The sequence below is a fragment of the Ictalurus furcatus genome, chromosome 14 (genome assembly GCF_023375685.1).
Source record: "Ictalurus furcatus strain D&B chromosome 14, Billie_1.0, whole genome shotgun sequence".
In the NCBI taxonomy this organism is placed as follows: Eukaryota; Metazoa; Chordata; class Actinopteri; order Siluriformes; family Ictaluridae; genus Ictalurus; species Ictalurus furcatus.
In genome coordinates, this window is record NC_071268.1 from 7,864,948 (window position 1) to 7,877,675 (window position 12,728).

The window sequence follows — 12,728 nt, forward strand, 5'->3', positions numbered from 1 at the left end:
GAAGAATCATTTATCGGGAGAAAATAGCGAAGGCAGAGTAGAGAAAAAAAAATCCCACAGAGTGTGAAATTGATCTATTTGTCAGGGAGGATGAAGATGCCTCAGTTCAGAGGAAACAATCAAAAAAAGCTGCAAAGTGAATGGTGCAAAGTCACAGGATCATTTTTCCAGAAACAAATAACTGATAAGAGGTCGAAGTTAATGTCACAGGTACTGGATGGGCTACGGGTGAAACGAGGGAACGCCGGAATTCGGCTAATATTAGCGAACACCTTAAAACATCACTGGAATTCCTTAGGATACAGCCTATAATAAATCAATCATGGAAAGCATTTGTCTGACCTTCCTTAATGTGCACTTCAGCCTGGAGTTTATCCCAGGAACACTGGGTATGAGGTGGGAATAGAGCTTGGATCGGGCATTTCAGTGTATTGGCATGTTTTTGGAAGGCATGAGGAAACTGGAGAACCTAGAGGAAGCATGCGAACACTCTGAGAACATGCAAAGTGCCGCACACTTGGGCGCAGATATAGAAGTGTGTTATAGAAAAGTGGCGGAGACCTTTCCATGCAAAGAAATATAAGTTGTTGGGAAGCCTTTTTTCCAATCTTCCACTGTCCAGTTTGGGTGATCCTGTGCCCAATGTTCTTGGCTGACAGGAGTGGAACCCGACGTGGTCTTCTGCTGTTGTAGTCCATCCACCTCCATATTAGGTCTGTTGTGCATTCTGGGATGCTTTTCTGCACACCACAGTTGTAAAGAGTGATTATTTGAGCTACCCATCAGCTCTAACCAGTTTGACCACTCTCCTCGGTCACCAGCAAGGCATTTCCACTGCTCACTGGATGGTTTTTGTAACACTCTGTCTAAACACTAGATCAGTGGTCTTAAACCCTGTTCCTGGAGATCTACCTTCCTGAAGACTTTAGCTCCAACCATAATCGTGCTCCCCTGACCATCTAATCATTGCCTTAAGAGGTTCTTGCTCAACTAAAACAGGTGTGTTACAATTTTGGTTGCAGATGAAACTTGCAGGAAGGTAGATCTCATGGAAGAGGGATGGTGATCTAGAGCCTGTTCTGTGTGAAAATCCCAAATCATCAGCAGTTTCTGAACTACTCAAACTAGCCCATTTGGTACGGTTAAAGTCACCAGAATCACATTTTCCCCCATGCTGATGTTTGATGTGAACATTAACTGAAGCGCTTTACCTGCATCTGTATGATTTTTTTTATACATTAAACTTCTGCCACATGATTGGCTAATTACATAATTGCATGAACAAGCAGGTGTACAGGGGTTCCAAATAAAGTGTTCAGTGTACCGTTATGTTATGTACATTGGGAGTTTGTATTTTCTAGCGTAAATGCTAACTTTGCAACAATACTGACCATAGTTGAGTTGGGAAACATAAAATCACTGATTGACAAAACACATCAGTTCACATACACGTTAAAGGTTTATTTATTACAGACAGGAAACAGAAATATTAGAGTAACACATTGGTGGTACGTGTGAAAAGTTGTGACGGGGACACTCGGCCCCACTGAAGGTGTTCTGGTATATGATAAATAACTAAGTGAATCTCTGTGGTCACGGTTTAGGACTGTGATGTCCGCTTCTTGATTTCTTCCACCAGTTCTGCCCTGGATACATCCACCTGTATCAAGAACAAACACGGTTTGCACGGATATTACTATACAATACACCCTTTCAACCATGTGCGTTAGTGAACTTTAATACGTTTAGTATTCTGGAGTTTGCCAAAAGATATACTGAATACTCAGCAAATGTAGTTCTCTGGTCTCACAAGACCAGAAATGAATGTCTTGGCCTCAGTAAACAGTGCTAACATTTAGTGGAAACCCAAAACCTTCAATCAGTGAAGCATGGTGGTGGAAGCATCATGTTCGTTGAAGCCTTTACATGTTGATACTACTGTATTCCACTTGCACCTTCTCAATCTAGGCTCATGGCATATTATGGATGCGTCAGTGACAAGGGCTCAAGTAATTTGGCCTCGATGGACACTACATCTAGGGGGTGTTTCACTCAGTGTAATCAACAGTTAATGACTGGCTGTGAATCTACAGTCTGGGCTACAAAGACATCAGCCCCAGCCTTCACTTCATGTGTGTATTTTTCTTATAACGAAACAACACGTCCAAGCCATTTATTAAAAGCAAAGAACACAAATGGAAAATCGTAACTTTATTTATCAATTTATTTTTCTTGAAAGAAAAAGGTTTCCACCTGGCCCTGATTGTAATTATTTTTACGCCTTGCGCTTGTAAACTCCAACATTTGATTACTTAACGGTTCAGCTCTTAAAACTGATGGAAAATCAATAGTCTTTTATTCGATTCCGATGTTCTCTGAAGCAGTACCGGCACCGTGCGATTGGAAAGAATGTAGGAATTATATTTTTTAAAATGACGGTTTTACGGCCGGGCTCGTACCTCCTCTCGGTTGGCCACGTTGCGCAGTTTGACGACGCCGTCTTTGAGCTCCTGTTCCCCCAAAATGGCCACCAGGGGGATGCCCGTCTCCTCACAGTGCTGCAGCTGAGTCAGCAGCTTGGGGTTCTTCTTATACAGCACCTCGGCCTGGGGGTGAGCAGGAGAGCAGATCATTAAACGCACGACGATCAGAAACAGAGACTACGGTCGTTCTCATATTGACGTGTGCGCACTCACCTTAATTCCGGCGTTCCAGAGCTCGGCGGTCAGTTTGAGTCGCTCTTGCAGAAGGTTCTTCTGTGCTGAGGCCACCAGAACCTGCGTTTCTGTGGTGCGGATTTTCTCTGCAGACATCTAGAAAGAGCCATAAAACACCAGAATGACGCTCAGAGAACTCAGAATTGAAGTTTTGTAGCTTTCATTATGAATATGTTCGCCTTAAGGTTATCTATAAAATCAAAATTCGCATTGAGAAGATTATACGCATCCAATATTTACAGTCTCTCTCTACCACCAATATGGATCAACAATTTTGATGACATCATCCTGCACTTCGGCTTCTCGTCAGATTTTCTGTCCGATCAAACGCTCGCTAGAATCTCCCGCTCCCAACGTTATAAAAATCCATGGTAGTAATGGTCAAGTACGGTTTAGCCCGGGCTGTGATGTAAGCAAAACGCCATTAGCTATTTAAAAAGTGGGAGGGCCCATTTGATATGTCCCGCCCCGACTTCCTGTTTCAGTGGAAATTACATCAACACATTGAATAATGCTGCACATTTCAAGGCACTTCACAGGGATTTGAAATGCTATCTATTAGTATTTATTCATTCGTTCATCTTCAGTAAGTGCTTTGTGCTGGTCAGGCTCACAGTGAATCAGGAGCCTATCACGGGAACACTGGGCACGAGGCGGGAATACACCCTGGATGGATGGGATGCGAGTCCAGTAATTAAGTAGTGTGTCAGAACCCTATAATCCAGTTGGAACATGGAAAGAAAACGTCTTGTTTGACAATACTTGCAGCCTTAACCCCAACCCTCTGTGTATGTGCGTGTATATATACGGCTCACCTCCGCTTTCTGCTCCATTATAGAGAAGATCCTCTCGATGCCGATGCTGACGCCTACACAGGGGACTTTTCTCCCCTTGGGGTCAAACATGCCAACCAGTCCGTCGTAGCGCCCTCCTCCCGCCACGCTGCCCACGCTCACCCCAGCCTCGTCCCCAAGCACGGCTCCGTTCTGCTCTGCAGCCGCCGGCGTCTGGAGCGTCTGACACAGCACGGCCTCGTAGATCACACCGGTGTAGTAGTCCAAGCCACGTGCCAGACTCAGATCAAACACCACCTACACACACACACACACACAATTAATGAGACACAATTAATGTCTGTGGGAAAAAAAAAGCATGATGAGGCGATCCATCCTTCTCTCTGCCCTCACCTTATCTGTGACCTGGAAGAGCTGCAGGTAACCAAACAGCTGCTTCATGTCGGTCAGGCCAGCACACGCCTGCTTGTTCTGAGAAAGCTTTGGGTCCTGCAGCAGCCTCTCTGCCAGATCCAGTCCACCTGCAGCAGCACACAAAGGGTCAAAGGTCACAAGCGTGCTCAAGTGAATTATAGGTAGAGGCTGCCCTAACTCAGACGTCTCGCTGGGGTATTTTGCATACATTTACTGCATTAATACCTGGTGATGTACTAAAAACCGCTGAAACATTCATCATGGATACTTTTATCTTACTAAGGAGTCACAGCCTGCTCTGAGCACCAGAAGGGGCGGAGCTACCATTTCAGTTTTTTCAAAAGGCTCGTTTAGTTCCTGTGGACGTGACGGAATGGACCACATAGGAGCTTGTCAGTTTTGTTATATTTCAGATGTTAAAGACGATCCAAAAACGAGACACTACATACGCTGTACAAAGTGTACAGTACTAAGTATATAGTGCACAGTATGCAACAACATACATGTACGTGTGTGTGTGTGTGTGTGTGTGTGTGTGTGTGTGTGTGTGAGAGAGGCATAGAAAGGAAACGGAGAGACAGGGAGAAATAGAGAAAGCATGCAAGAGAGAAAAAGAGCTGGAGAGAGAAAGATGGGTGTGCGACAGAGAGGGAGAAAGAGAGAGTGAGATGCAAAGACGGACAGATGCATATTGAAGGAGACAAATACAGAAAGACATGGAGAGAGAGAGAGAGACAGATAGAGAGGGAGAGAGAGGGAGGGAGAGGGAGGGGCATAGAAAGGGAAATGGAAAGAGAGGGAGAACAAACAAGAAAAAGAGAGCTGGAAAGAAAAAAAAAGATGTGAGCGACAGAGAGAGAGAGTGAGTGGGTGAGTGAGTGAGTGATGGAGAGACAGATGCATATTGAAGGAGACAAAGACAGAAAAACATGGAGAGACAGACAGAGAGAGAGAGGCAGAGCAGGAGAGAGAGAGACAGAGTGAGTGATGGGAAGACAGACAGATGCATATTGAGGGAGACTGAAAGACAGAAAGACATGGAGAGAGGCAGACAGAAGGAGGGAGAGAGAGAGAGACATAGAAAGACGGAGAGGCAGAAATGAAAAGAGATGGAGAGAGAGAGAGAGAGAGAGGCAGACAGAGACTGGACGAGAGAGACAGAGAGAGAGAGTCTCACCCTGCATGCTGACGTACTCCCCGATCTGATCAGCCACATCCTCAGACAGGCCTTTTTCATTCACCATCTCATTCTTCACATCCTCCCATGGCATCTACAAACACACACACACACACTTAAAATATAATCGTGCATGTTTTAAAAAATATTACACGTATATATCAAATGTGTTTGAACAAAAACAAGATTTTCAAGCTCTGCTCCTGAAGAGCCGAAACACTGCACGGTTTCCCGTCTTCAGCGCATTCACTCCATCACACACTCGCAAATTAGTGAACGAGGAGGATCAGGCGTGTTAGTGTTGGGAAAACACCGAGCTGTGCGGCACGAACACATCACGACTGAACACATCCCGGTCCCGTCACTGTGTTACTCATCGTTCAGTATAATGTCAGGGTTAAAAAAGCCTCTAGAACAGGGCTCTTCAATCTTATCCAGAAAGGACCGGTGTGGCTGCCCGTCTTTCACCTGTTTAATCAGTTCATCTTAGTCTCCAATCAACTATTAAGTGCGCCTCCTATTTGGCTGTACTGAAAGCCTGCAGCCACACCGGCCCTTTGCGGATAAGATTGAAGACTGGATCTAGATCATGGTCCTGTAGGAGAACTAAAGAAATTACAGCTGGCATAAAATATCATCTCACCATTTTTTCCACTCTGGACCGTGAGCCATGTCCCCCCCCCCTTGATTCTTGCCAAATCAGATTTACGCTGCCTCCAGTACAGGCCTAAACATGATGCAGTTTATCCTCTTACCTTATCTAGTTTGTCCACAGTCGAGCAGATGGTGCGGAATTTCTCATCTGAAACGCCGCACACCGCAAACATACCGTCCAGAATGCGCCGGTCATTCACCTGGAACACCGTGGCAACGAGATAACACTCAATGTATTTTTTTTTTTTTTAAAAGGAATTATCGGCAAAAAAAACTGTAGTCACGAACATTCCCGCAAAAAGTTTACGTGTCTGCTGTTAAGGTTATTAATAGCTAACAATTCATTCAATTTCATCAATAGTAAATATAAGTCTTGGTTATTCCACTAGGGGGCAAAATGGAGCAATAAACTCGTGGCCATAATGTCAGCTACTCACAAAAAAGTGTGCCAATAATGAGAATTCTACGTTAGAAAGCGATTTCAAAATGTGGAAAAGTTCAAAGGGGGTGAATACGTATGTAACACACTGTATGGTAAAATCAGAATTTGGGGTTTGTTTGTTTTTTAAGTTATGAATTGCAGTGCATTTTTCCTGCTTTGTAGGTGATTGCTGTTCAATCCATTTATGCAGTCAGCATGTACCTTTCAGTAAACGCTGAGAAATGAACACATTTACAATTGTTATTGATTGTTGACTAAACAGATGTTTTTTTTTTGTTCCGACCCACTTGACATTGGACTGAACGCAACGTGGCCTGTTACCTAAATGGAGTTTGACCCCCTGAGCAAAACACTGAAAGGCATTATATACAGCGTATGTGTGTGTGTGTGTGTGTAATATATATATATATATATATATATATATATATATATATATATAAAAATTTATACACACACACAAACAATAAAAAGTTTTGACACTCGACTGAGTGTTACGTTTCCATTAGGGTTTTTTCACACTGCGACTGACCCTGGGTTACCATCGTTCTAAACCCCGCTTCTAACCCCGGGTAGAGGAACGGTTTACACTGGTTATTTAGAAGCAGGGTTGCACCGTTTTTTACCCGGGGCTACGAAACCCTGCTCCGAAGCCCTTTTTGGTTCACTGGGAACTGAGGAAACCGGAGGCAGGCTTGACAACTCGAAAGGGCTCTTTATTTACTTAACCGTTTACCGGTCAAAAGTTTGTGGACACTCGACTGAAATGTTTCTCATGATCTTAAAAACCTTTTGATCTGAAGGTGCGTGATTAAATGTCTGAAATCGGTGTCGTAGACAAAAATATAATCGTGCCAACATATTCATTTCTTCCATTAGAAAACTATTTTAAATTATTTTGATTTATTTAGGTTTTTTATTTAACACAACATAATTCCCATAGTTCCATTTGTGTTACTCCAGAGTTTTGATGACTTTATTATTATCCTAAAATGTGGGAAATAAAAATAAAGTATGAGTGTATGTCTAAACCTTTGACTGTTATTATTACATTATATATATATATATATATATATATATATATATATATATATATATATATAAATAAATCACCCAAAATGAGTGTAAAACAATGAAAATCGGGGGCACTTATTTATGTAATGACCGGTTTTGCCGTGTTGGCACGATGACTATATTTTGTGTAAGTGTGAAATTGTCTAAATATGATTTTGGCTTCATTCGTTCCTGTATATTTAAGGCTTCTGACCTTAATGTGGAAGTCGCCCAGGTCCAGCTCACTCAGGATCTCGTACACAATTTTCAAACACTCTGCGTCGGGGATCATCGGGTCGTACTGTCCGGCGATGTCGAAGTCCTACAGCACGAGAGGGAGCGAGAGAGTGAGACATTTTAAGATGGTGATAAATCTGAGAAAAATGATTACACCTATATACTAGCTAGTTTAAAGTGATAGCGCAATGCTTCTAATGAGATCAAAAAGCTTTATTGAAATAAACTCCTATGTGGATTGAAAGTCTCTGTGTGTAAGGACGTGTATCGAACAGGAAACACTCACACACTGGTAGAACTCTCGGTAGCGGCCCCGGGTCATGGCGGGGTTGTCTCTGCGGTACACTTTGGCGATGTGATAGCGTTTGATGTTAGTGATCTTGTTCATGGCCAAGTAGCGAGCAAAAGGTACCTGAACAGGAAGCAGTTAAGAAAGCACAACAGCGATGACAGACAAAGCAACACGTTCCACTTACCCCAAATATCACTTAAGATAATATTTGGTGGCTTTAGTTTTACTTTGCTCTTATAAGACTCAAGCTACTAGCAAATACAGGAAGCTCATACGGTCCCATTCGAAACTACTGGAACGGCAAGGCCAATTCAGTTGTTTTTGCTGTAGACTGAAGACATTTGGGTTTGAGATCGATAGATGACTACGAGAAGGGAGATTTTATTTCCTGGTATTTACACGTAGGTGTGTTAAATGACATAGAACATAGCACATTTTGTACCAGACCATCCAATTTGTGACTGACAGGTTTCCTGTTACCCAGGTGCGTCCTGTTTGATTGACTGTTTAAACAATAAATAGCTCTGACCATCTACACCTGGCTTTAGTCTTCAGTTTCACGTGTGAAGACTGCGTTTAAAAATGCTTCTCCTATTTTTTTTTTGTTTGTTAAAAAGGATAAGCCAACATGAAGAACAGAGAGCTGTCTATGGGAGAAAAGCAAGCCATTTTGAAGCTGAGAAAAGACGGAAAATCAATCACTGCACAAACACTGGGGCGTCTATGCCTGATTTTCCTACTCGTCATGTCTCAATAATGTCAACTTGACAAGCACAAACAGTTATCTATGGACATTTTGGGAATGAAGAAGCCCCACCCCCCAGTGCATGCAGATGTCAATCACGTCTAAACTCAACCCACAACACCAGTAAACAAACGTAAACAACTCTTGTTTACTGTCAAAAATGTCACAACCCTGTTTAAGTCAATTATTTATAACTATCAGTAGTAGCAAGTGGAGGACTTTTTACATTTCCTCCTAGGTATGTTTATGTTTAGTTAGGAATGAACTACGGTAGCTAGGGAAGACCTCGTATTTTAATGTTATGGCTGATTCTACGCCGGGCCGCAACGACGTCCTGAATAAAACACCACATTCACAGCTCATCAGAGTTTAAATCATTAAACTAGGATACAGTGAGGTCGTATCTGAGAGACAGCAGCTCTCCTCCCTGGTCCTTCAGGTCGTAGATGAGTTTGGAGTCTTCACCATATTTCCCCGTCAACGTTTCCTGAGCACAGAAGGAAAAAAACAAAAAGCACATTTTACTAAAACTTTATTACATTATATTAAACTCAACATGCAGGCTTCTAGTAAGCTGTGCATTATAGTACAACTATGAACGATCATGAGCCAAAATCCTTCACCAGTTCACTCACACACACTGTGAGAATGGCAGCATTAATGTTAGAGCCACGTCTTACAGATATAATATATAACCCGAGTAGCTGATGGAGTTCATCGAATTCATTTTCTGGAGAAGACTGGAAGTTTGTTTTGCTCGTGGAGTCAAATCATCGCTCAACGTTCCACACAAGACCTTGGACTAGTGTCAGAGCTGCTGTTGTAGAAAATGAATCAACACCTTCTGGCCAATCAGATTTGAGAACTGAACATCTCAGATTTTACATTATAATATCAAATCTTACGTTATTCATTTACGTGTCTACACGTAATGTCCAGGTTTTATAAGGTGTGTGGGTGTGTGTGCACGTGTGTGTGTACCTTGAGCTCAAAGACAGGGGTGTCGATGGTCTCAGCACCATGGCGTTTAAAGCAGCTGATGATGATGTTGAAGACCTTCTCTCTGATGGCCATCTGTTTGGGGTTGTAGTCCCTGGTCCCCTACACACACACACACACACACACACAAGCATTTGCAATTTCAAATATTCCTCCTAAGCAGAGTACAACACTTCTGTATAAACACACACATTCCTGCTCCTACCTTCGCTGTTTTAAGAACAAACGTGTGTTTGCCATCGTCTCCTCCGAGCCGAGCCTTCAGCTCTAACAGTTTGGCAACTTCTTCATCAATCTGTGAGGGAAAAAAAACAATAAAGGAAAATAATAATACATATATATACACATACACACACATACACTTATATAAAACACTGGGACATTCATAACAGGACAGAAATAGGATATTAGGACATTAAACAAAAACGCAAACAAAAGTGGCGGTTCTTCTGCGGTCATTAATAATTCTCTACAAAACTACGCAACCATGCAGGACTCCTTAAACTGCACACAATCACATCCTCAACAGGATAAAAACATTCTAGTTGATTTTGTTTAAAAAAATAAAATAAAAAGTAGCAATGACTCAGCAGTTACGCTTGAGGTGTTATTATAATGTAAAAGCCAATGCCGCACGCTCACGACTTGGAATAATCACCGGCTTTTGTAGATATAACCCACGGCCCCTTATTTGCTCGTTTAAAAGGTCGGCGTCGTCACATTTTCAGAGGTAAAATATTTGCGCATCTGTTCCTGTTCACATTATCTTGATGGATTTATTTATAGAATGCTACAGTCCGGTTATCGCGCTCTCTGTAAGAAATGAAACACTTACGTACAGAAAAACAATCGACGACGGAGTGGTGTGATCTGGCCTGACGTCAAGCGGAGTTACTCTTCTCGCCCTGAAGGTGATTATTTTCCAATTACGGCACATCCTGAAGTGTTTTATTCCTCTTATAAACACATACTTGCCAATGATGACATTTTTTATTGATTTAAAGGAGGACAATTTTTTTAAATCCATTTATACTTGAGTTTTAATGTGAAATCAAAATGGAAGTTTTCTAGCTTTTAGTATGACTGTTATAGCTTTAAGGTTATCTATATGCTAGTGCGCTCCAAAACAATGTCAAAATTCATGTTTAGAAGATATACGCGTTCAAAATCTACACTCTCTCTACCACCAATACGCATCAACAATTTTGATGACATCATTCTGCACTTTTTCTGTCCAATCAGATGCTCTCTAGAATCTGTAGACTCTATAGAAAGTGTCCCACCCCCCAACATTATAAAAATCCTTGGTACTAATGGTCAAGTATGGCTCAGCCCGGGCTGGGAGGGGCCACTCGATATGCCCCGCCCTGACTTCGTGTTTCAGAGGAAATTACGTCAACACATTGTATAATGCTGCACGTTTCAAGGCACTTCACCGGGCTTTCATGTTGTGGAACATCCACAATTCTCCATCCCCACAATTCTATGATTTAGAGACGTAGAATGAAGAATAATATTATGTAGATTGAATATTGTGATGTATAACTTATTATTGACACACACCTTGAGCACATTAGAACAAAAAAGGACTAATGTCACAAATCTGCTACCAAAGAGCGTTTATAAAAAAAAAAAAATTAAATAAAAATAAAAATTTTTACTGTGGCGTTCTCATGAAGCAGCATGTAGAGGAAATAAGCTCATATCTGGGTTTCATTTCTCCTACCTGAGATACAGTCATTCCAGAAAGGCAGCGCAGGGGGCGGAGCCACGGCGAAGCCCGGCGGAGTGTCAGTCCAGTACAGAGATGCACACATGACAAGCCGAGAGTGGCCATTTTCCAAACACACACACACACAGAGTCACACCAGAGTTCAGGAGCAGGACGTCATCCGCACGACAGGTCCATAAAAGTTGAAATCCAAGCAGTTTCGAATGTCCAGTGATCAGGAGAGCAAGATGTTGATGATGAGTACAGAGGAAATATGGAGGAACCGCAGCAGCAAGCAGGAAGAACAGGAGAAAAGTGGTGAGCGACCCTAGCACTAGGGGCATCACAGCATCAAGGAAGCAAAACATGAGAGCAAGGCGTCAAAAATCAAGCGCACTCTGGTCTTCTGCATCAACAGAATAGTCACACACTCACACACCTTTCATCATGCGCAACTAACAAATGTGCCGCACAAGCTCGCTGACATTTTGTACTAAACCGGACGGAGTGTAAGGTATATGGAAATATATTTGGAATAGTTAGAAGGGATTTGCGAATAAATCATGACGGATGAGAAGGCGAGAGAGCTGGGCAGACTAAAAGACTAAAGCGCCGCTGCATCACTCTTTCGTTTTATCTCGTACATCAGTCCTACTAGTAGTCGATGTAGGAACCTGTTAACCAAAGTGATAAACGATCAATATGTCAATGAAAGAATTAAGAATTGCATTACGGAATAAATCCGCAAGGCCGGATTTCATTCAGGGTGGATTTTCCCTTTAATAAAACAAACAGTGACGAATGCAAAGAGTGAAGATGAGGAGTTGGATCACAGACACATCTTTTGAGTCATATTGTCTCTAATCATGACCAATGAACAAATTGTCACTTTGTAAATGGTAAAATGGTCATATGTCACCCCAGTGTCATGTAGAGAAAGTAGCTGAGGGTAAGAAGTGGCACTGGGCCAGCACTGCCTCCTCACACCTCTATCCTAATATTGCATCAGCTCCTTGCTAACACTGATTAGCACAATGCTAAACGTGCAGAAGCTATGAGCTATATCAACTGTGCCTGCACTGGGGAAATGTTTACACGGTGATATAATGAGCAGTCATGAGGCGGGGAGTATAACTACAATGCTGTTTCTCGTGGCGAAGCTAAATGCACATGTTAGCAACCCAGTTGTAAATGACGTCATGAGGGTATTTATATATCACTATAAAAACAGGAATATATTAAAATATAACACACACAGACCTGTTCCTTGCTGGCTTTTTCTGCTTTAAGTTTTCGCACCACCTCTCCTTGTACTTTAATCGCCTCCTGTATCTGCGCTTTGTCGGCCATGGTGCTTCTGCATTAACCGGTCCCTTCTGTTCCTCTTGCGCATGCGCACTCACTCACGCATTCAGTCGTCGCGCACATTAGACGTCAGCACCGTTTTGGTTTATTATTATTATTATTATTATTAGTAGTAGTAGTAGTAGTAGTAG

General features: G+C 42.3%; 1 protein-coding gene across 2 annotated transcripts; it reads right to left on the reverse strand.

The window, feature by feature from the left end:
* Positions 1-1,448: 1,448 nt before the first annotated feature.
* Positions 1,449-12,640, reverse strand: hars (histidyl-tRNA synthetase). Of its 2 annotated transcripts, XM_053642475.1 has the most exons (14): positions 12,493-12,633; positions 11,248-11,566; positions 9,727-9,816; positions 9,504-9,623; positions 8,914-9,009; positions 7,772-7,897; positions 7,463-7,570; positions 5,858-5,956; positions 5,103-5,196; positions 3,905-4,032; positions 3,533-3,808; positions 2,697-2,813; positions 2,460-2,606; positions 1,449-1,660 (listed from the first exon to the last, which is right to left on the reverse strand). In XM_053642475.1, exons 2-14 carry the CDS (start codon positions 11,356-11,358, stop codon positions 1,601-1,603), a joined length of 1,572 nt encoding a protein of 523 aa, XP_053498450.1. In that variant the 5' UTR covers positions 11,359-11,566; positions 12,493-12,633; the 3' UTR covers positions 1,449-1,600. The 2 variants fall into 2 exon arrangements, with proteins under 2 accessions (XP_053498450.1, XP_053498451.1); XM_053642476.1 differs by lacking the exon at positions 11,248-11,566 and having other exon boundaries at positions 12,493-12,640.
* Between the last annotated feature and the right edge of the window lie 88 nt (positions 12,641-12,728).